This window comes from Lutjanus erythropterus, chromosome 10 (assembly GCF_056507025.1).
Source record: "Lutjanus erythropterus isolate fLutEry1 chromosome 10, fLutEry1.hap2, whole genome shotgun sequence".
In the NCBI taxonomy this organism is placed as follows: Eukaryota; Metazoa; Chordata; class Actinopteri; order Lutjaniformes; family Lutjanidae; genus Lutjanus; species Lutjanus erythropterus.
The window spans coordinates 19692672-19716155 of NC_139326.1; the positions used below are offsets into that span (position 1 = coordinate 19692672).

Genomic DNA, 23484 nt, shown 5'->3' on the forward strand with positions numbered 1-23484 from the left:
AAAAAACATAAAATTAAATTTTAAAAATCTCTTCATATATATACATTTCACTTACACTGATACAGCGATGATTGTAGAGGATGACTGTGTAAATAAGAGGAAAAATATAGACAATATTGCCTTGTAAAATGTGAGTCTTTTCAAAGTTGAGTGCTTTGCAATTGTGTGGTAGCGCCTTTATTGTGAAATGAAATGGAACCGGAAGTATTGTTCTCGCTCAAGTTAGCGCAGCTAGCATGGATCGGTCTGGAGAAATACCGTGGAGGGTAATGTATCTAACTATTACATTGTGAAATACGTTCTTGGCTAAATATCCTGACTTCATTTCATCTGCTTTGGTCTTTGTAGTTCTGATAAAGTGTGAAGAGTGCCAAATCGTAACCAAGTAATTAGCAAGGTGATTAGCTATCGATGCTAAATTGCCGAATTAACCTTAACGTTAGCTAGCAATAAGCAACGTCGGACAGACCAGGAAGTTTTAACAAAAACTCTTAGCTACTTGTCTGATTTATGAGTTGCTTTGAATTGTAGCTCTACAAGTTAAGTTTTGAAACCACATGTAAAAATAAGATACTTGTAACACTAGGTCAGCCACTGTGCAAACTGACGTCTAAACCGTAGCGACCTCAGGGAGGTGCTGTCAGACAACTAATTATGTTTTCATTTTCTCCTCTTATTTAAGGTAAATAAACACTTATGCATTTTTGTAAATTCTTTAACAATGTAACTTACAATGTCTTGTTTGTGGACGATTCATTCATTCATGTATCTGTAAAGCCAAAGATTTAAATAAGTAGGACATCATGAAGTAAAATATGAATAAATAGAAAATAAATGCCATACATTGTGAAAATTCACAGCATTTAAAGACAGTTTCTTGTAGGTTATTTTTGTAAATTTAATTTAAAGTCTTTCTATTTTAGAAAAGCTTTTTCCTCCCAAAGTCTGCACAGTTTCAAGTGCAGATTTATTTAATAATGTCTCCTTTTTTAAATCACCAATAGACATTTTTCACAGCAGCCATTTTGACTTGAAATAATGGGGCAAACACAGGTGTTCCCAATGATAGGTTCTGTACCTATTCAGAGTAGGTAACATTTGTGTTCATCCTACTATTTTATATCAATATGGCTGCTGTAAAAAAAAAAAAAAAAAAAAGTCTGTTCTTAGTCATTCGAGATAACCACTTCTAAATGATGGTGGCATTTTGGCCACACTCAAGTGTAAACTATAGCCAGCAGCACAATTTCAACAATTGCTAGGTTGATCTCTTTGATGTTCTTAAATTTCTGTCATCCTTTGGAACTTGGATCATGTTAGGTGTAGCCAGAGACATTTGAAATTATGCAGTCATCACCAGAGATACAGTGGGGGCTCAAACTATAATTTCTACAAGTTTGTTTGGTGACATTTCATGCCTTCATCTGTTCTCACAGACGCCCCGGGCCTGTGATGACTATTGGAGTGAATTCAGACATTGCAAAAGCTTGTGGAATCGTTTTCACCATTATTACACTTATGGTACGGCTCCATCCTGCCAGCAGTGGAAAGAGGACTACTATAACTGCAAAGAGTGGGAGAATCACAGATGCTCTGAAGCCAAGGTATAGCTGTCAAACATCACATCATTTAATGAAACACCTAAACTTGTGATCTTTATGACACTATTGAGGGTGGTTGAATGTCCTACAGAATATAACACTTGGAAAAAATGTCTTGTATCTGTATTATTGCAGAAAGCCTTGCAGATGAGTGAGAGGAACAGAGTGGCAGAACAGAGGAAGTTCACCCCAGTGTGGAAGCTGAGGCAAGACCCTCCCAAAGACTGGCACCTGCCCCTGAACCAGGAAAAGCCTCAGGACTCCTGATCTGTTTCTTTTAACCCACTGTGGCCAAAACAAAGTTGTCACTTAACGGACTTAAGGAAATCATTACAGCCAAATGCTGGAAAGAGTGGTCATCACTCATTGCTATCTGAAGTTGTTTTCAGTCAGCTGCTGTATAAAAACAGTATTTAGTGTACAGTAGAGGTAGCACCATCTAGTGGTCAATGATGAAGATGACAGCATCTATTCAACCATTGAATACATAGACACACACATATATGATCTGTACAAAGGCAATGTTGTTGTTTGCCTGTCATACTTGATGCTCCAGACCTTTTGTAAACTGAAGCACAAAGGTTGAATGCACTCAGAGTCCCTGTAAATGAGGTTTAATAGTAACTCTCTTGTTTAGTGTGAGGAAAGAACAATATTGTGTCAAATTATGCACTGGATGTGTTGTAAAGATTCTTATTTATTCCATCAAAAATAATGAAGGATCTATTGTGCTTTGTTTTGATGCTTCACTTTGTATACAGAATTTGTTAGCATCATACAGGTGGGTTGGCCTTTGTAGGCCTGACATGGCTTAATAACATTGTATTATTTATCTTCATCTGTGGTAAATTTGATGCTGTGGGTAGACCTCCATGATGATGGATACAGTTATGACAGAATTCAGCTTTGCAGCTTCAACTAGAGGTATCACAGTTGTCAAACCCCATGATCCAGCTATTGAATCAATTTCATTTGATCTTTGATTTATGTACATTTTAGCTCTTTATACTCTGACAACTACATTTTCAAATTATTCTTTAAAAAGTGAAGCTACATGGTGTCAAGTGTGATATAACCACCATGTTTTTGGAATGTACCACATGAAGGTCATATGGTCAAATTTAAGTAATTTATTTTAAATGTAATAAAAACACTTATTTCAGACTGTCTCACCTGGTGCCATTAGTCACAGCATTTTTTGGGATAGTTGTGTTGTTTTTCTTCAGACATGGCCATATCTTCACAGGAAGGCTGGGTGGAGAGAATAATAATCTGATCCTGCTTTTGATTTAGAGCTGGAATTGTGACCCCCATACAGAGTTGTGCTTTAGCAGTCTTATGCTTTATATAATTATTGCTTTACCCTTAAATAAAATGTTTAAAATGATGATGAACAAATGGACTCAAAAAAAAGTACATTTTTGTTTTCCGATCCATTTTGTTTTATGCAGACATGAATGTGAAAAAACAAACAATTCAGTACATAATTTCTGTGAATGTTGTTGCATTTTGATACAGTGATGAAACAGCTGAGGTGACTGTACAGTTTGAGGAAGGAAAAAAAAGTGTCCTTCATACCTACACAAGGCTGCATCTTGGCTTATTGAATCTCGTACAAACAAGGACCTACTACATAAATAACCATACACACAGGCTGCACCCACAGCCATTCCCTGTCCATCACTGTGTGTAAACTTTAGTAATGTCATTGTATTTCCCATCAGGAGCCTCATATTTGGTCTTTGGCGGCGTGTAGGCGGGACCTTCATGAGTAAAAGGAAACTGAAGGGGGTCTGGCTTCAGCGCTGCCTGGTACAGCTCTTCTGACTCTAACTTCAGCTCCTCCAGTGCCTCCCTCTGTGCTTCTAGAGCAAGTTCAACAGCCTGCACCTCAGCCATGTGCTGCTTCTGCAAGAGCAAAGACAGATGAGCACGTCAAATATAGCCTGCTAAGTGTATGAGGGAGAGCAGAGGTCAAAAACGACATTTTCCTTAAAAGCTTAAGTGATGGAGGTGTGATGGGTAAGTGGTGACCTGTTTGTATCGACACCACTCCTTCAGCAGCAGGGCTCGACGCTCACTTTCTTCAAATGACAGCCTTGGTGCAGAGCGTTCCCTTTGTAAGAGGATAATAAACACCAATTTATAGCACTTCAGAGTCAGCAAGCACCACAATGGCAAATAAAAAGAGCAAAGCTACAGTAAGTACAAGAAAGGCAAATCATACATGAAAGTATGTTCATAAAATAAACTCAACAAAAATTTTTGGAAATTTGTGTTTGGTTGATCATATCTCTGTTGTCATATTATTAGCACTGTATCTTCTGTCATTAGAAAGAGCCTTCATTTCCCTTTAGAAATGTGTCCTATTTGTAAGGACAGTGTTGTTAACAATAATAATAATAAAAAAAACTATTGAACAACATAAATTTTCACAAGATTTCATCTGTACTTGCAAATGACAGTCTTGACAGCAGTGAAATGAGCTGTACCTTGTTTCATCAAGGAATTTTGCTGGTGTGATGAGATCCTCTATTGGGATAAGCTCAGGTGGAACCTTCTCCAGCTTCTTCAGCTTTTTTTTCAGCCTCTCTCTCATCATCTGCTCCCTTCTTGGGTCCACTTTCTTCTTCTTTTTGGGTTCCGCTCTGAAACACAAATGATAGCTCTATGTGAGCATATTGAATCACAAGATATATTTTGAAATACATCAGCTGAGGTAGATTTATTGCAGTGGGAGATCAGAGATCCGGAAATAATCCCAGGCTAAAATAACACTGCCCCCTGTTTTTCTGTGGCTCTTTGTTGAACTGGTGACAGTTTTGATAATTAGCTGTTTAGGGCGCAGTGGTACTATTGTCATTCAATGGTTTCAGTTAATAAATAGGGCTGCAACCATTTTTATTATTGAATAATTTGCCCATTATTTTCACATTAATTGTTTAGCCTATAAGATGTCTAAAAACTGTCACAATCACAAACCACAATTTCCAAGAGCCCAAAATGGCATCTACAGATTGCTTCTTTTGTCCAACCAAAAGGTTTTTCATTTGCTATCATAAATATAGAAAAGGAGTAAATCCTCACATTTAAAAAGCAGCAAATACTTGCCATTTTGCATGAAAAACAATCAATTATCAAAACAGTTAGCAACTAATTTTCTTCTGATTGTCTAACCGATTACTCAACTAATCAGTGAAGCTCTACTTCAAAAATTCACCCCAAAATAAAGGATACATGTTTTTTTTCTTTGGCCTTTGGTGCCATTTACCCATCTAGATAGTTTTGCTGTGAGCTGCTGAGTATTAGAGATATTGGTTGTAGGTGGAAATGGAGATGTCTGCCTTATCTTAAATATAATGATAATGGCACAGCCAAAAAAAAATACATTTGAAAAAAATAAACAGCAATGTCTCTTCTTTTACAACAGTAAAGAAGTGGATTAATAAATAGCACTACGGGTAAGAGGTTAAATATGTATATTTGATTTTAGGGTTAACTGTCCCTTTAATGAAATTGCCAAAAACCACATGCAGTAAACCCAGTACTCTTAAAAGCCCCTAGGATTCTGAGTCCTCGGGGCAGCTGTTTTATAATCCTGCCTTGATCATACCTCAGTGGAGCAGATGTTTTCAGTGTCATCACTGGTGCAAACCAGGGACTCTGTACAGTATGGTGATGCTCTCCCAACAGGAACCTGCAAAACAACACAAAACAAGCAGAATACAGTCAAACTATGACATTTTGAAGACCCATGTGCGTTTGTCACGCACAGAATTGATTCAGCAGCATCTCTGTACTGAATAACCTTAGCTCTGTTAGCTCCAGGTAGCTAGCGCCTTGTGAACCACCACTAAACTACAAACCCTCACCTCGACGGAGCGCTGTGTCGGGATAAAACCCTGCAGAGACAGCGCGATAAAGCCACAGACATGTTTCCACTGTGTGTTGTTTCACTTTAAGCTCATAGTAACTGGTCACGATAACAGAAATGTTCACATGTAGCTACATATTACAACGCTTGTCCCCTTACGAGCGACAGAATATACGTGTCGCGGGAAGATGACGTTGCAAACGGGCTCGCTCAATATTTTTTGGTCGCACTTTCGTGTATTTTTGCGTGCGCAGAAAATTAAATACATGGTTAAATATAAAGCACATAGTGAATAAAACCAATAATTTAAGGGTTTAGAGACTAAAATGATTTTTCTAACGATTTAATGATGTCTTGATTTGAATGTATATGTAACTTTTTGTCGAATCTTATTCGACGAGCGAAAAATTACTGGAGGCATCATATTTGGGTGAAAGGTCGCAGTTGTGTCAGGTTTATATATTCACCACGGATTGATTCACAGTGCCACAAGAACATAGCGTTCAGGAAGTTTGATTCTGATAGTGGTGTTTGTTGAATCGGCATCATGGCACTTCTCAGAGGTAAACAAACACTTTTCATTTCAGCATGAAGACAATAACGCATGCATTCTGGTGACTGTACAACTGTGCTGCTTTGAAAATTGTTAATGCTATTGTTCCTATTTGTGTCGCAGTGTAGAATTATGAATGACCTAAAATGAATTGCATCACGTTGACTACTATACAAATATTGTCAGCAAATATTTAAAAGCGTTTCTGATCACAGCGTTACTGTTATTTAGGCGAAAGGTGACAAAATGGTGTCAAGATCAACAGCTCTTTACCTGTCGATCCATTTAAGTCCACTTCTCTAAAAGAATAACGCTGTTTAATTATTCACAGCAGTGGAGGAAGGACTCAAATTTCTAACTTAACTAAAACTACATTACATAAAATACCCACAAGAAGCCCTGTATTCTCTGTAAATGTTGAATCTACATCTCTGGTGATTTTTTTTTTTTTTTTAATGTTTTCAATGTAAAATTTATTTTGAAAAGTGACTAGTGTAACTAGTAACAACAGATCTCACTTACATGTAGTGAAGTAGAAAGTACAACATTTTACAGTACAGTATTTATCGAGTAGAATTGTAAAGTAGCATAAAGAAATCTACTTAGTAAAGTCCAAACATCTCTAAACGTGTACACACTTAGTTGCTGCCTGGAATAAGTGTTCAGATCATTTACCTATGTTAATAAATAAATAAGTAAATAAATAAATGTACAAAAAATACAAATACAAAAAACAGTCCTGCTCAAAAAAATTCTACCCAAGTAAAAGCACAAAAGTCTTGACAGCAAAATGTAGTTAAAGGAAAAATACTGATTTGATATGTTGTTATATATATATGACATAATTAGATAATGAATGCTGAAGCATAATGTCCACAGAGCATGTTACTGTTGTCACTGCAGGAGGTAGAGTTACTTTGAACTACTTTATATACAGTAATATGCAGGGCCGCCAGATAACTCTTATGGCTTTTGAAATGATTAATAGGTGAGGGAAGAATTTAAAAATAAAATCTTAGAATTTTTTAAACCATGCAAGAAGTTAAGAGGGAAAATCACCATTTAGTGGAGTTGTCAACAGCTCATAGACATCTGAAATGTCCCCAACTACCCACTAGTTTTATGAGATTTCAGAAGGCAATACAGTTGCAAACCACTGGGTTAATCTTTAACAAGTCATTAAAGCTGTAAAATAAATGGAGTAGAGTAGAAAGCATAATATTTCCCTCTGATATGTAGTGGTATGGAATTATAAAGTAGCATAAAATGAAAATGCTCAAGTAAAGTACGAGTACCTCTAAATTGTTCTTAAGTACAGTACTTGAGTAAATGTACTTAAAGTTTCCACCACTGATTAGCCCTTCTCATATAATTTGTATCCCTTCTCTTATTCTGTGCATCAGTGTTTTTTGGGCCACTTTACATTTTACTGCACTTTTCACATACAGAGTAGAGTCTAAAATACAGACCACGTTGCCCAACATTAAACACACCATCGGCACAAGTCAGCTGCTCTTTATACAGTCATCGGTCAGGTGTTACAATAAGGTGAGCCAACCATCATGAAAGCCCAGTGCAAATACCGCAACAGTTCAAGGCGTCCTCTCCTCAATGGTCCACTAACTGATTAGACAGAGGCATATCAACACAGCAACTCAAGATAAGTATCTTATTAGCTATGTACCAGTGGATACTTGTTTATTATTTTATTATGAAACATGGTCCATAAATGAAGCAATTTCATGCTGAGAAAAAAGTTATCCAAATGAGTTCTTGGCAATTCTGGTTCCCAGGGTAACAAATAATTTGTATAAATCAAAGGAAATCTGAATTGTTTTCCTTCTTTTAAAGTAAGTTGCAGAAGATTAAAGCACTTTATAAACCAAAACATCCACTCCCAACCAGACTCACTGTAGATTGGTTGTGGTTTCATTTTGATACCGCTCTTTAATCAACAGGCACAATTTATCATTTATTTAAAAACCTCAATAATTCCTAAATATTAATCATTTGTGTCTGACAGTGTGTGAGAGAAATATTCCTGGGAAAAGGGGTCTATACCCTGAGGAGTGAAAATCCAGAAGTAGTTGATCCTTCAGTCCAATTTGATCCATCTCATACTGGCTTCACCTTTTTACTGTATCTTTATCTTCTGCATCTCACTGCACTGGCTGTGTTAACTGTCTCTGCCTGCAGTTTGCATCACCCAGCTCCTCCTGATGCTTTGATTAGTCTTTGGCCCCGTGGTGGTTAGTTTGAAATCCTTGTCGCTGTACTAAAGTGCTCTGTTCCTCTGCAGGTGTATTTATTGTAGCTGCTAAACGCACTCCGTTTGGTACCTATGGTGGTGTGCTGAAGGATCACAGTGCGACAGACCTGGCTGAGCATGCAGCCAAAGCTGCACTAGCTGCAGGAGGTGTCGCACCAGAACTTGTGAACAGTGTCATCATGGGAAATGTCATGCAGGTACCTAAAAACGAACAAGTCTACAGCCACATTTAACAGATCACAACTACTACCGTATGAAAAAACATATGTTAACATATGTTCCTCACCTTCATTTCTCTTTTTCTATGAATATAATTTCAGAGCTCAGCAGATGCACCCTATATTGCTCGCCATGTGGGTCTGAGGTGTGGAGTTCCCATCCCAGTGCCTGCTCTCACTGTGAACAGACTCTGTGGATCTGGTTTCCAGTCCATCATCAATGGTGCTCAAGTAAGGACTCCACTTTCCAAGAGCAAAAACTTTCTGGCCAGCACACAAAGAATAAGTAAGGGATATTGTATAGTGAGTAGTCCTGCTTGTTATATGCTGCTTACTTTAAAAAAAAACAAACAAACAATAATTTGACACAAAGAAATAATTTAAAAATGATTCTGATGATTTAAAAATTATTGTATTGGTTCTCCAATGTCTATGATCAGAACTGCGTACATTGCAATGTTTTTTTATTCATGCCAATGGTTTGTCTTCTGAAATAACAGATCCCAGAATGGCCCAACTCACCAATCAGAAGCCAGTATTCAACAAAGCCATGTTATAATAGTGTTATACACTCAGCCACCACTTTGGCCACCTGTACAGTATAATAAAATACAATACAACTGTTCTGCCAAAGTCAGCTTTTATGATTCCTATAAAACACTCTCAGGTGTTAATTTAATCATGTGTTTTATCACTGAGGTCTTATGTAGTTGGTGTTGTAGTGGTCCGCATAATGCTAAAAGATGTTTCTAATATCGAACCCCACCCCCACAATGTCCTCTCAATATAATGTACTCCAGTAATCTTATTAATAAACATGATTTAACGAGGCAACAAGAACTAGCCAATCAGAGTTCCTGGAGTGTGAAGGGAAAAACATAAGGTGTCAATCACACTCTAATAATTCAGACAATCCAGCAACTCTACAAATGGTGAAAACTGGGGTTCACTTTGACAGAAGGTTCCTGATAAAGGAGCCTCTGACTGTATATGTGTAAAAGACTCTATGTCACAAAGAGCATGCTCCTTACATGAATAAAAGTAAAATATTTCACATATCTCCATTGAACATAAAGTGTTTTACCATGTGTGTTGTTGCACTAAACCAAAAACCTGTTACCTTGTTTTTGTAGGAGATTTGCCTCAGGGAGTCAGAGGTGGTGCTGTGTGGAGGCTCAGAGAGCATGAGCCAGGCGCCATACGCCGTTCGCAACATACGATTTGGTACAAGGTTTGGATTCGATCTCAAGGTTGGCTCCTGGTTGAGTTTCTCTTTTCGTTTTAATCCCCAAATACCTCACACAAATGTACAAAAAGCCATACGATGCTTGCTATTAAAGCTTTTGACACAAAGATAAAACCTATCCTCGTCTGCTTGACAGCTGGAAGACACCCTGTGGGCGGGTCTGACTGACCTGCACGTTAAAATCCCCATGGGCATCACAGCAGAGAACCTGGCAGACAAATATCAGATCACACGAGAAGACTGTGACAAATATGCACACCAGACGCAACAAAGGTGGAAGGCAGGTAAGACAGGTTCATCTTATCCTTAAAATATTTTCATGGTCTGCTCACCTTACACATAATAACATTCAAATATATTTATTTATACTTTTGAGAAGAAAGCCTGGTATTTTTGCAGCTAAGAAGTTAACTAAGCTCATTCTTAATAGTTACATCTTTATATTTGCAGCTCACGAGGCGGGTCACTACACAGCAGAAATCGCTCCCATTGATGTGAAAGCTAAAAAAGGAAAGGTGCCCATGGCTCAGGACGAACACCCTCGTCCACAGACCACATTGGAACAGATGGCCAAACTGCCCACTGTCTTCAAGAAGGGAGGGACTGTTACTGCTGCCAACGCTTCAGTGAGTTCACGCCTGAGGTGGTGATGTATTTATTTATGTTGGTGAACATCAAACAAGAGGTCTCCTTTACCTTAAACAAACAAATGTTTCATATTTTATCTTCACAGTTTGCAATTGCTGTAACAGGAGAAGCTTTAAAAACATAGTTCATTTGTTAGAGGAGTTATGACTCATGGCAGTGTCATTTAGAGTTCCACAGTTTGAGCAGGACACAGTAAAAACACACTGCCTGGCCGAAAAAAGTCACCACCTAGATTTAACAAAGCAAATAGGTAAGAGCCTTTCATTGGATAATTACTGCAGTGATTAATGTGTTTCAGCTGGCAACAAGTTATTTAACCATAACTGATGCAGCGAGTAGTTTCTCATTTCTTAAACAACCATGTCAGAAGACATCCTGTGGTCACGGAAAATATATTACTACTCAAATTAATGTCCTGCATCAAGCAAAGAAAACAACTAAAGAGATTGATGAAACTCCTAAAATTGGGATAAGAACTGTCCAACGCTTCTTTGAGGAAGAAATGTGGTCGGTAAAAGGTCTTGAATGATCGTGATGATGTCATTTCCACACACACAATGTTAAGAGACCTCAAGGGATTTGGACTGTATAGCCTTAAGAGAATCACTTATCAGTGAGGCTAATTGGAAGGAAATGCTTCAGTTTGCTAGGGAGCATAAACATGTCGGTCTGACTCGCCCATCATCAATAAAAAATCTTGGCAAAAAAAATAATGCAGCTCTCAGAAATAAATGTTGTGACATTGCATAAGCTTATTGAAATGATGGCATGGTGAATGTGTGCTGTAATCAAAGCTAAAAGCAGTACAACGAATGTGTAACTTTTTTTCTGGTCAGTGTATATTTTAATAGAAATGTCATTCAACTACCATGAGAGGAAATCCTCTATTACTAAATTTAACACTTGTTCTGCAGGGTGTATCTGATGGTGCTGCTGCTGTGGTGATTGCAAGTGAAGATGCAGTGAAGGAACACAAACTCACTCCCCTGGCCAGACTTGTGGCCTATCACGTGTCAGGCTGTGACCCGAGCATTATGGGAATTGGTGAGTGACACCAGTGGCATGGAGATGTAATTTAATCTTCTTTAATTAAAACAAATGCATGACTGAACAAACTGTTGTGGTATTTAAATGACCTCTTAAAATAAGAATTTCCGTTTTCCTTAAATCATCTCAGGTCCTGTCCCAGCGATCACAGAAGCTCTTAAAAAAGCCGGTTTGACTCTCAGCGATATGGATCTTGTGGAGGTGTGTTACTAATGAAAAAACAATCTCTCTGATTTATGAGTATTAGTCCCAATACATCAATCTAAAAATACGTCATTATAAGTAAAGGCCCCTATTTAAATGTTTGTGTAGAAGTACAGAAGTATAATCAGCAAAAGTATTTTCTCTGTTGAAAAATGTCTCCTGTGACTGATATATTATTATATGTGACACTATAACATTGTTAGTACTGATGTATAAGTAGCATTTTAGGTAGTTATTACTTGGTTGTTTTATTGATGTCATTTTCTTTGCACAGGTGAACGAGGCTTTCGCCCCTCAGTATCTGGCTGTTGCCAAGGCTCTTGGTTTGGATCCAGAGAAGAGCAACGTTAACGGTGGAGCTATCGCCATCGGACATCCGCTCGGTGCCTCTGGGACAAGAATCACTGCCCACCTGGTCCATGAGCTCAGGTCTGTACAGTTAGTATATCAGGGACGAGTTCTGCACAATAAGTCGCTTGTAATAATGAGCTTTGTTTTTTCCACCAGGCGACGAGGAGGCAAGTACGCTGTTGGCTCTGCCTGCATTGGCGGTGGTCAGGGCATTGCCGTCATCCTGGAAAATTGCTGACTGAAGACGCCGACCATGTCTTTCAGTGCCGTCCACTCACAAACAATAACATATTGATGACACAGCTAAAAAGAGATTAAAAATAAAACTTTCACATACAAACAAAATGACATATGTTCTCATAACATGAGGTACATCTGCTCATTTGTTTCCTGGCACACAAAGAAGTATAACTCAATATTTTTTTGTTTCGCTGATTACTCTTGTTACTTCTTTCAGTCTATTTATTCATACTCTTTACAGTCAGCCCAGAGTTGCCTTGGAAGCCCTGTGATGATACAGAGCTCACTCATGTTTCTGTGCTTGGACCAGGATACCTAAGACTGTGTATACATGTGCCTCAAGTACACAGCCACGTCCCTGGTAACATGAGCATGTGTAGCATATTATTAACTCATAAAGTACAGTTTGTGTTTGGTTACAATAAGTTTTTAATGGACTATGAACTGCTGTTTACCTTAAAATGTTCTCTCACTCCATTATCAAGGATCAGTATTTCCTGAAAATACAATATGTCTGATGTGTGATGGCTCCAGCAAAAACTGATTTTGTATTTCTGTAAAAGAATCTCAATAAATAAAATTTTCAAAAAAGGAAATATGTTCCGCTTTTGAAGTCCTGATCAGCCTTTGATAGTAACCAATGCTATTTTTTTGTTCAGCAGGGATTTAAAGGGACAGTTGATCCCAAAAATAATGAGTTAACCAGCCAGTAATACTATTTATCCATTGAGATTGTTTTGGTTTGAGTTGCAGAGTTTTGGAGATATCGGCTGTACAGATGTCTGCGTTCTCTTGACTATAATGGAACTGATGGCACCCTGCTTATGGTGCCCAAAGCAACCAAAAATTCATTTTGAAAAACTCAACTCACGTCTCTGAGTCAGCAGCAGTGGTCAACTCCTGAATGGGTGATTCCAGTTTGAGCTGTCCCACTCCCTATCATCCTACGCTGAGGAAAACACCATGCTTGAGCTCACTGCTGAGGCCGTCAGTGACCTTTCCATCCTCAGAAGAACCAAGATATTTTGTTTTAGAGAGATTGGTGAGCTGAGAGAAACTGAGGTGCAGTAAAGGCACTCATTTGCATTGCTTTTGCATGTTTTTGCAAAAATTCATTTGCAAAACTCAACTCATGTCACATATATATCAGGGGTGGAAGTAATTAATTACAAATACTCAAATTACTGTAATTAAGTAGTTTTTTGGGGTACTTGTACTTTTATGAGTAGATTTTCAAGTCTGTACTTTTACTTGTACTTAGGTATTCATTATGCCATGTAATCTGCTTAGTTACTTTTAAAATCATAGTTGAGTACTGAGTACAATTTGAATTCATATCCAGACCTTTTATCTGCATTTTAGTAGCCAATAAAGTGATTTGGTAGCAAAAAAGCCAATGACGGACATATGGACAAAAAACAAAACAAAACAAACAAACAAAAAAGTATATTTAATGACTGACATTTGATTAATACTGATAATTGATTTTTCATTAAGAATTTAACCATTTAAAAATGTATTCATGGATATTTAATCAATTGTTGTGGCAGTAACTGCACCTCATCTAGCTTTGTTTTGTCTGCTGGAGACATTTGGTGAATAAGGAAATAAAAACTTGAAATGAGAGAAAAAAATCCTATATACACACATACACACACAGACACACACACACATATATATATACATATATATATATATATTTTTTTTTCCATAAAATAATATATATATATATATATATATATATTCATAAAATAAATGACAGATGCCTTAAGCTTGTTATTGCAAAACACATAGTTTCCAACAATATCATCTCTGAGCCTCGAGAGCATCTGGTTTACGGGATAAATTAACAATATAACTAATAATATTTCTTTGATTTTGTTGGCAACACCGTCACTTATTAAGAAGACTACAAGGACCATCACATCCTCGAAACTCGACGCGAGTACGTCAACGTCATCGTGCAGCGTCCTTAAAAACGTCACTTTCCCGGATGTCGTTCTTTTTTCCATAGCAGAGGTAAGATAGCCTTGCCTTCGTGTTACTGTCAGTATAAAATCTGTTTTCATCTGTGGTATGGAATTAAAAATACAGTCCTCTAAAATCAGCAGATCAATCAGTGTACTTTAAGGATGCGTTTGACATAATTATTACCAGGATTTGTCCGTTGTTTCTGTAATAATGAACAATTTGGGGTATCGGGAGTTTTAGGCCGCCGGCTAGCCTTCATGCTGTATGCAACGTTACCTAGCTGGCTAACAGAAACGTGTTGTCCTTAGTCAGGCGTCTGTGATCTTTACCCATGAAATTCTTCTGTCACATATTAAAAGTTTCCTTTCGAGCATTAAATTTTGAAAACATGAGCGACTCCTCGTCAGTATAGTGACTCTTACGTACAGTTGCTAACAGTTAGCTAACGCTATCTTTCATGCCTCTTCTGCACTGCTGTGGCGTTTTAGCACTCACTCACATTAATGGTTTATAATATGGTTGTGAGGTTCTCTGTTCTTTACGAAATGCATTACGTATTATGGTGTAAAAAAGTTGTGACATTTTCTAATTACCAATACGGTGTCATTCAAATAAGGAACATTATTTATTTAAAAGTTGCAATAATGGTAGTTGTTATTGCAACACTATGGAGCAGTATACAATACATTGTCCTACCAAGCCTCAAATATTGTGTTATTTTAAGATTAGGAAAAATAAAGCCACTGAACCTAAAACATTGTTACAGTTACTATAATATTTGTTTTATTTTCTGTCAGATGGCAGAGGGAAACAAGAAGTCTGCCAAGAAGAAGCACGGGAGCCGGAACCCGGTTCTGGCCCGGGGCATCGGCCGATACTCCCGGTCCGCTATGTTCGCCCGCAGGGCCATGTACAAGAGGAAGTCCAAGACCACTGAGACCAAGGTGAAGAAAGACCTGTGACATTCTGTCAAATGACTAATATAAGCTATATGCACACCTTTGTTGATTGTCTTGTTTTGATGACAACTTGTTTCATGTTTCAGATTGAGAAAAAGATTAAGGAGAAGCCCAGGGCCACAGTTGTCAAGACTGTTGGAGGAGACAAGAATGGAGGCACTCGTGTTGTTAAGATGCGCAAGATGGTGTGTAATATGTAAATTCTTGTTCTTATGATTTTTTGTTGGATTGACAGCTGTAACTGTAAATGTCATTAAGCTGACAGAAAAAGGATTTGACAAGAGTTCTTTGCTTTTGATTGATAAGGTGCTTTTGTGTTTTGTGTTCATGTCATCCATTGGATTTTTGCAGCAACTCTAGATCAATATTAATATTATGTATTCCTGTTGTAGCCCCGCTACTACCCTACAGAGGATGTTCCCCGCAAACTGAGGAGCCATGGCAAAAAGCCCTTCAGCCAGCACAAGAGGAAGCTGCGCACCTCCATCACCCCAGGAACTGTCCTCATTCTGCTCACTGGTCGTCACCGTGGAAAGGTGAGAACAATTTCTTGCACATTCTCATGGATTAGCAGGAATGATTGACAAACAGGCTGAAAAGTGTGAAGTGTCTGAAAGAGGTAACACAGCACGTAGTGCGTTGGAAAAATGGTTGAATATGTAATGCCTCTTATCTGCCTGGGTACAGCCATGAAATGCCTTCAGGCTTCAAAAGTAAAACTAAAGGCATAATATGCCTGATTTTCCAAAAGAAAAACCCGATGTATACAATCCTAAGCCCTTTAAGTCAGCACATATCTGCAAGTAGAAGTGTGGTGGTTGTATCTCTAGACCCTGCCTTCTGCCTGTATTTTCTCATTTTGCTGCTCTCAGGACATTTTACCAACCAAATACTGCAGCATTGGATTTTCTGGAGAATCTGGTGTTTATGACTGCTCAGTCAAATCCTACTGACTGTACTTCAAAATTAGTCTGTTTGACTTTTGCTGACTCTAAGGTCATTATGCAAATATTGGACATAAACTGATTATAGAGTTATCCTAATGTTTATATCGGAATCAGACTGATAAAATGCATATTAATTGCATTTATGCCATTGACAGGTCTCTTGTGTAGGCTTGCCACTTTGCGACAAACATATGAACTATAAATCTTAAGAGCTTGTTAACGTGGTGTTATGGAAGTGGTCACTTTTGAAACAACCAATTTTATAATCTAAATGAAAGCGATGAATATGCACTGCTTGCACATTATGCTGTCAAAATTTAGGACTATAGAATCATTACATCACGGTTAATGTTCTGTTGTCTGGCAAATGTAATCAGAATTGAATGTGGGAACATCTCAAATATAGTTTTTGTGAAAAATAAACTCAAAATGGACATGTTATAACCCCCTTATGTACTAAGAAGTCTGAGGCAGAAATTAAAGGACTTGGCCGCCTGGTGCCAGTCTTCAACTTAGTCTAATGTCCTGTTGCCTGACACGTAACTGTACAACATTTTAAGGCGCTGTCATTGGCAGTATTTTTACAAATTGTGATCATGGTGATTCTGACTTTCCAGAACTGTCCTAGAAAAAATTGTCATAAATTACAAGATGTTCTGACAACATTCTTAACCTGATTCAGATACTCTGAGTATTACCTGATGGAGTATTGATCCAATAAGTGCAGAATAAATATTTTGACAGCTGTATATGACTAAGCCTGTATGGATGTGATATGTGTACTAGCATTATATGGCCTGGTTAGGTTAAATAAATAATCAGGTGTATGGGATGTTGCTGGGAAGCAAGGGTCTGATTTTGTGGTTAATAAATGTGTGGTGTTGATTGTTGCATAGACTTGTATTTGCCGGTACCAATGCCAAGGACTGGGCAATATGGCTTATAAGTAGTACCTCTATTTTTAGGCTTTGCCACGATATAATCTCGATACACATCTTCTCTAAAAATAATATACTGTAAATCTGTAAATGGTGCTAACAGAGGATCTTGTAGATTATTATACATCAGTGTAGATTCTGGCTGAGCGATATGGACAAAATCAAATGTCAATACTGCAACAATATTGAGCTTTAACAAAATATTACAATGAATTTGGATAATTAAGTAGGGTAAATGCAAATAGAATAGTCTGTCCTATTGCTTTACTGTAATGAAGCCTTTAAAACTAGGAGACAACTCTTATATTGCATCACGATGAAAGTAAACATCTTAGATTTTAGATAATGTATGCATATATTGCCCAGCCCTACTGACACTAGTATTTTAGACAGTATGAAAGACCTTTTTTTGATACTGATATTGAAACAACCTTAATAATCATAATCATCGTCACAGTGTTGCTGTCAATCACATCAGTATTACATAAGAATCAAAACAGATGGTATGGAAAACATTGGACCCCCAGACAAATCTATGGTTCATCCATATTGTGCATGAAAATAACAAGTGTGTTGGACACATCACTATAATCACACCACAGACATTGTCCCTCCCTCCCACACTCAAACGCTACATGGGCAAGTTATGGAAGCATAGTGCCCACACACACTTTGAGCGCGGTGGCTGACCTAAATAATGTTTCAGCTATGAAACTGACAGGCAGAGAGCCCTCTTGATAAAACAAGGAGTGTGTGTCAAGTAGATTTATTTTCCCCCGTCTAAATGGCTTGGTATGAAAGTGGATTGCAGCTATTAATTTGTCTTCTCCAACTGGCACAAATGACTTTTTAAGTCTTACATTACTGAGCTCATTACTTAAGTTAGATAGATGGCATCCTATCATGTGTTTAGGTTGGCACTAAATATTATAGGTAGTGGCTGATGCACTAATTGGTAGCCTTGTTTGCAACAATCCCACAGTAGCTTTATACTAATGATATTTGTCTTTGTGTTTTAGCGCGTGGTGTTCCTGAAGCAGCTCTCAAGTGGTCTCCTGCTTGTCACTGGTAAGGTTTAATTGTTTGTTTGACATTTATGCACAATACAGAAGAATCATCCATTATGCAAAATGGTAACACTGAGCAAGATTTTGGCAGGGTACAACATTAACTGTAGCCAGTGGCCACAAAATGTTACTCTGCAGCCACCAAATATACCATGTTGGTGGCCCAATGTAGCCATTGAGTTAAATCCACATTCTGCAGGCCTTCACCAACACAATGTTACGGTGCCACAAACATCCTTATTCCTACACACCTTTTTAGTTCAACATTATTAGAAAGACAGCAAGCTGTACTTGTCGCTGGTTAGGTAGCAATAAGTCATGGTTATATAACTTGCACTGCTATCTCGATCTGAACAAAAGAACTAGAAACTGAAAGCAGACTATGGAAAAAATGAAGCAGTGTTGAAGAGTAGTGAATGGAAGTAGATGGCTTAAGGTGCAGTATATAAGACTGAGTGGCAGAAATTGAGTTAATGCATGTTTTCATCAGTGATTAATCACCTGAAAATAAGATCTGTGTTTTTCTTACCTAAGAATGAGCTGTAGATATATACATAGAGTGCAGGTCCCTTTTCAGAGGCTGTTATATTTTTACAGTAGCCCAGAATGGACAAATCAAACACTGGCTATAGATGGGACATTTCACATTTTTCCACGTTACACAGCCCTTTCAGGTTCTCTTACACTCTCAGGAGGGAGGGGTGAGGTATTTGCAGTCTGCATGCTATAGGCCATTAAAAGTCTACTTACAGGTCCTTTAAGTAGCTAGATGATGCAATTAAGGATGTATGCTACTGTGGTGTACTGTTTTTTCCCCTCAAAGCCAACAGGAAACTATACAATTCATGGCATGCAAGTGTCACACTTGCTTTTTCTGTATTGTTGTAAGGTTACACATGAGCCACTAAAAATGAACTTTGTTGATCAAATTTAGGGACTCGGTGACCTTTGTGGCTGCTGTTTGAAAAGGTACTTAACATGGTCAACCAGGAATTGACACTGACGTTCAAAAAATTTGTCTTTGCATATTTCTAGGCCCTCTTGCTTTGAACAGAGTTCCCCTGCGCAGGGCTCACCAGAAGTTTGTCATCGCCACTGCCACCAAAGTTGACATCTCTGGCATGAAGATCCCAAAAACTCTGAACGATGCTTACTTCAAGAAGAAGAAGCTGAGGAGGCCCCGTCACCAGGAGGGAGAGATCTTTGATACAGAAAAAGAGGTAAACTGACTGATAGTTTCAGAATGCACTATTGTTGACCTGTGACAATATAACTTGGACTCGCAGACCTGTTGCCCGACTCACTGGTTTCTTCTCCTTTTCTCCATCTGCAGAAGTATCAGCTGACAGAGCAGAGGAAGGAAGACCAGAAAGCAGTTGATGCTCAGCTTCTGCCCCTCATCAAGAAAGTACCTCAGATGAAAGGGTACCTGCGCTCTTCCTTCTGCCTGTCAAATGGTGTCTACCCACACAAACTGGTTTTCTAAGTGTGTTGTAATAAAGCCTACCACCCACAGTCTTTTGCCCTCTCCTGCCTCATTTGTCCTGAAATTGAGTGTGTGTATATAGTGTGGTTGTTTCCTAGCCAGGCAAGTGATTAGCTTGCAGCCATCTCAGAAAAAAAGTATTTCCACAGCTCAAATGGTAAATTCAAATTTTATTAGTGACTTTATCATATCAGTTTTATATTGTTCATTGAAACTCTTGACTACAAGTGAACATCAGAAATGGGCTGAAAGCAGCATTCAAGGTTAGTGCTTCTCTGAAAAAGAGCTGCTTGTATAGTGCAGTGGCTTGTACTGAACTGCTGACCTCAACATGGTGTGTAAAACTGTTGGTTGATGTGCCTGAGCATTTATACCCCATTACTTGACTTTTCCAGAGGATGGTTGAGAAATGTCAAATGTATATAAAGGTAAAATGGATGGGCTAACCTGGCTACTGCAACTTGATTCCATCCCATTTTCTTAATACTACAAATGTGTTCCTGTCAGCACCACAGTGAACTAACATCTTAGAACTTGACAAGTATCTCATCATGGGATTATGTCATTAAGCATGTAATGAAGTAGTGCAATGAAAAGACCACACCAGGCATTGGACCCAAACAGCTTAAAAGCTAAACTTTAATTAAAAAATGACATGTCTAATGTAACAAGACAAAAATAAATACAAGTGTTTCATCTCTTTAACATGGCCACGGTTTTTGTTTTATCCTCAAAAACAGAACAAAGTAGAAAGCAGCACAGAAAAAGGCAGCGGCCTCTTGCCAAGGAATGATAAGTGCCTTTGTCGAGTCAGTCAGTACTGTATGTATGGTCAGCTGATGTTGAGGAAACGCGTTCCCTCACCCGGACTTGAACAGCAAAATGGCCACCTGACCTAAGTAAAAGTAAATGAAATGCTTGGTCTCGTGAGTCACGTAGCTGCCAAAGTTTCTCCCAACGATGCAGTGCCAGGTTGGGTTGTATTTCTTGTCAAATTCCTGTGTGGGACAAAGACACATTGTGTTCATCAAATGTTTGGACAAAGTTGTTTGGAGGTGTGAATAAAAAAGACATCTCCTTAAGAGGAATACATTGCTAAATGAAGCACAGTATAGTAGGTGTTAAGGAGTAAAACAAGTGATAAAGCACCTTTTGAGTTTTATGGTTTAAAAAGTTGTAGCCAAGAAAAATTAATGAGAAATGTTTTTACTTGCTTAGCGTTTGGACCCCCACCTTGAGCTGGATGCTTTATTGTGACAAACTTAGCATCTAGGACTTTGGCCAGTTTGGTCATTCTTAAGATGTTGTCTCATTAGGTCTTAACGCCTATATTTCAGTTCAGATGGAATACAAGAATCTCGAGTGACACAGTTGATTGCTTAGTTTTATCCCCAGGTTGTCAAATATCAACGCTTTGGATTGGATTGACTGTTTTGTTGAGGGGCTCAGTCACTGCCATTCCCAGTCGCTTGTACTTACCAACCTGGAAATCAGACTTAATAAACAATCTTTCTCCAGAATCTTACTGATATTCTAGCCTATTAGTTTTGTTGTACTTAAGAGAATGATCCTCTTTTCAGTTACACTTGAAAAATACTGTATTTGATCATATTTCTAATTTTGAAAATACATAAACCATACTTTGACAATCGGCTGTAGAAGATATACTTTTAATACTCAGGAGTGCATGAAAGATAATATACAGCTACACCCAAGTTTTTAAACCATTACTATGATAATTATACATTATAGTGGGGAATGCCCCTCCCTATACTGAGCAGGAATGCCACCATGGAGAGAAAAATGTGGGCACGTGGCTTCTACAGGCCAGTCAGCACAAGAGGAACAGGTTTCCTCAGGAAGAGTGGAAACAATTGCAAACATCAGGCTAAGTGTGATGGAGCCCAACCGTTATTTTGGGGCTGATACAATACAGACATTAGGGAGGGAAAAAAATATGACAGACATGGGCTGATATTCTTTGTGCATATATATTTTAAATGAGTTCATAAGCGTTATTTTATAAGCATCCATTATGTTCTGTTTAACAAAAGGTTTCATATCCAGGCATATTGGACAACATATACACTGATATCGATATGACTGATATAGCTGTGATTAGAGCCTGACCACTACATCAGTTGACTGATATTATCGGCTAACTGATATTGGCCTATCACATGTATATTGGTATTGGTATATATGCTGTCCAATATCCATGAACATGAAACTTGTATAAAACATAATGCATATTTTTTTTTATTTATAGGGAGAATTTTATGTATACTTTTTTTTAAAAGTCAGATTTAATACATACACATATTTTGCTCTATTTGATAACACTAACCCTGATATCATTTTGTACTATAAGGCTAACTATTAAACTGTAAAATATCCTACCTCCATTACATATTTTTGTCATAAATTCTAACCACCAGGGATCAGTGCAAAATATGTTTATGTATACATTCTATCTACTGTAAATTATAATCTGTATCAAGAATGTTGGTCAATGTATCAATATTGCAATTTTTGAATCCTTAATATCAGTATCAGAATCAGCTCCATAAATCCAGCATCAGTCGGGCCCTAGCTGTTATAGGCCAAAATACGGCAGGTAATATCGACCAATCGATATAGTGGTCCTTTCTAGTGTGTAACATGAATGATGCACAGGATGGTTGTTAAGAGAAGTGCAAAACAGCTTTACATCACTGCAAAAGCTGTCAGTTTATTAACAGAAATATTAGATGGTGCTCACAATCCGTAGATTTAAGTAACTCTGTACTGCCACTGGACTGAAAGAAGATATTGGACGCCTCAACAGTGTTTTTTTTATTATTATTACCTTTTTGATGTATGCAGCGATATCTTTCTCGATATTGTACTTCTCCAGGGCCTGTGTGGCACACTCCACGGCGTCCTGCTGCATGTCCTCCGACATGTCGGCATTTTTGATCACTGCCTTCCTTTCAGACATGGTTGCCCTGGGAAACCAAAACACAGCGGAGGATTCATCATCTTCACAGGCGCATTGGCACACGCACACTCAAACACACAATGCAATCGACTCTAGACCCTGAACATCCAACAGTCCCCATCATCGATTGGTTAAAACGGCGCTGAATGGACAGCATAACGGGTCAGTCAGTTAAGAGATAGAAACAGTTAATTAGTGACGAAGAAGCTATTATTACATAATAACTGACACATAATATCTGAACTAGCCTTTTCTACAAGTGTTGCATAACAACTTCCATCAGCGGCAAGCTCGCTGGATGCGCGCTCTGCGTAGTTTCTATGGATACGCAAGACATTTGAGATAATCGTTTTAAATTTACCCGAAATATAAACACCCTATTTTCATAATAATGTAACGTTTTGCATAAATATGACTTAACGTTGACCAAAGTACGGTGTCATAAGGAGAAACGTTTACTAACATCACTTCGCCACATGCATATTTGCGATGATGAGCTGTTGATTAGCTAACCGTTAAAGCTGGATAACTGGATGCTCATTCATCCCGCAAAAGGAAGAAAAAACACCGAGCAGAGATATTATCGCTCCAGTTATACTTAAAATAAAATAAATTAACCACCATATTATTTTCTGCATGCGATATTCTTAAATTTACCTTCTAGTTTGTCCGTATAGTGTTCGTCTAGTTTTAAAGAGACGACCGCTCCTGTAGTGACAACTCCCGCGAAGTGGTTGACACAAAAGTAATGTGGGTGTGTAGCGGTAAAAGACTGCTGCTACAACAGCTTCCCATTGGCTGATATTAATGTATGGAGCGCTGTCATTGGCTAGATCAGGCCTATCTTTCTGGTGTTTCTCTCAGCATTTTATTTCAGACCATCAG

At 38.1% G+C, this 23484-nt stretch overlaps 5 protein-coding genes across 5 annotated transcripts; 3 read left to right on the top strand and 2 right to left on the bottom strand.

Annotated features, from left to right (window-relative positions):
• Positions 1-172: 172 nt before the first annotated feature.
• On the top strand, positions 173-2357 carry c10h22orf39 (chromosome 10 C22orf39 homolog). The gene is made up of 3 exons (XM_084728586.1): positions 173-266; positions 1437-1604; positions 1737-2357. Exons 1-3 carry the CDS (start codon positions 237-239, stop codon positions 1866-1868), a joined length of 330 nt encoding a protein of 109 aa, XP_084584712.1. The 5' UTR covers positions 173-236; the 3' UTR covers positions 1869-2357.
• Positions 2358-3164: 807 nt separating this feature from the next.
• mrpl40 (mitochondrial ribosomal protein L40) lies at positions 3165-5656 on the bottom strand. The gene is made up of 5 exons (XM_084728585.1): positions 5474-5656; positions 5215-5298; positions 4094-4249; positions 3636-3717; positions 3165-3509 (listed from the first exon to the last, which is right to left on the bottom strand). The coding sequence occupies exons 1-5, from the start codon at positions 5533-5535 to the stop codon at positions 3282-3284; spliced, it is 612 nt and encodes a 203-aa protein (XP_084584711.1). The 5' UTR covers positions 5536-5656; the 3' UTR covers positions 3165-3281.
• A 226-nt stretch (positions 5657-5882) lies between these two features.
• acaa2 (acetyl-CoA acyltransferase 2) lies at positions 5883-12847 on the top strand. The gene is made up of 10 exons (XM_084728559.1): positions 5883-6038; positions 8328-8494; positions 8618-8746; positions 9649-9765; positions 9898-10045; positions 10212-10387; positions 11324-11453; positions 11587-11657; positions 11935-12089; positions 12168-12847. The coding sequence occupies exons 1-10, from the start codon at positions 6023-6025 to the stop codon at positions 12247-12249; spliced, it is 1191 nt and encodes a 396-aa protein (XP_084584685.1). The 5' UTR covers positions 5883-6022; the 3' UTR covers positions 12250-12847.
• Positions 12848-14995: 2148 nt separating this feature from the next.
• Positions 14996-19651, top strand: rpl6 (ribosomal protein L6). Its single transcript, XM_084728567.1, has 6 exons — positions 14996-15166; positions 15268-15366; positions 15574-15717; positions 18086-18134; positions 19169-19353; positions 19467-19651. The coding sequence occupies exons 1-6, from the start codon at positions 15020-15022 to the stop codon at positions 19617-19619; spliced, it is 777 nt and encodes a 258-aa protein (XP_084584693.1). The 5' UTR covers positions 14996-15019; the 3' UTR covers positions 19620-19651.
• Positions 19652-20229: 578 nt separating this feature from the next.
• dynll1 (dynein, light chain, LC8-type 1) lies at positions 20230-23385 on the bottom strand. The gene is made up of 3 exons (XM_084728587.1): positions 23257-23385; positions 22468-22606; positions 20230-20617 (listed from the first exon to the last, which is right to left on the bottom strand). The coding sequence occupies exons 2-3, from the start codon at positions 22597-22599 to the stop codon at positions 20480-20482; spliced, it is 270 nt and encodes an 89-aa protein (XP_084584713.1). The 5' UTR covers positions 22600-22606; positions 23257-23385; the 3' UTR covers positions 20230-20479.
• Between the last annotated feature and the right edge of the window lie 99 nt (positions 23386-23484).

Excerpts from the sequence above, each read along its gene's own strand:
- c10h22orf39 (XM_084728586.1), top strand. The coding sequence starts at position 237 with ATGGATCGGTCTGGAGAAATACCGTGGAGG. Across the intron at positions 267-1,436 it reads CTGGAGAAATACCGTGGAGG|ACGCCCCGGGCCTGTGATGA; the intron begins GTAATGTATCTA and ends CTGTTCTCACAG. Across the intron at positions 1,605-1,736 it reads ACAGATGCTCTGAAGCCAAG|AAAGCCTTGCAGATGAGTGA; the intron begins GTATAGCTGTCA and ends GTATTATTGCAG.
- mrpl40 (XM_084728585.1), bottom strand. The coding sequence starts at position 5,535 with ATGTCTGTGGCTTTATCGCGCTGTCTCTGCAGGGTTTTATCCCGACAC. Across the intron at positions 5,299-5,473 it reads CGACACAGCGCTCCGTCGAG|GTTCCTGTTGGGAGAGCATC; the intron begins GTGAGGGTTTGT and ends GTTGTTTTGCAG. Across the intron at positions 3,510-3,635 it reads AGTGGTGTCGATACAAACAG|AAGCAGCACATGGCTGAGGT; the intron begins GTCACCACTTAC and ends TTGCTCTTGCAG.
- acaa2 (XM_084728559.1), top strand. Across the intron at positions 8,495-8,617 it reads TCATGGGAAATGTCATGCAG|AGCTCAGCAGATGCACCCTA; the intron begins GTACCTAAAAAC and ends ATATAATTTCAG. Across the intron at positions 9,766-9,897 it reads GGTTTGGATTCGATCTCAAG|CTGGAAGACACCCTGTGGGC; the intron begins GTTGGCTCCTGG and ends TCTGCTTGACAG.
- rpl6 (XM_084728567.1), top strand. The coding sequence starts at position 15,020 with ATGGCAGAGGGAAACAAGAAGTCTGCCAAGAAGAAGCACGGGAGCCGG. Across the intron at positions 15,367-15,573 it reads TTGTTAAGATGCGCAAGATG|CCCCGCTACTACCCTACAGA; the intron begins GTGTGTAATATG and ends TTCCTGTTGTAG. Across the intron at positions 19,354-19,466 it reads TCTTTGATACAGAAAAAGAG|AAGTATCAGCTGACAGAGCA; the intron begins GTAAACTGACTG and ends CTCCATCTGCAG.
- dynll1 (XM_084728587.1), bottom strand. The coding sequence starts at position 22,599 with ATGTCTGAAAGGAAGGCAGTGATCAAAAATGCCGACATGTCGGAGGAC. Across the intron at positions 20,618-22,467 it reads TCGCTGCATACATCAAAAAG|GAATTTGACAAGAAATACAA; the intron begins GTAATAATAATA and ends TGTCCCACACAG.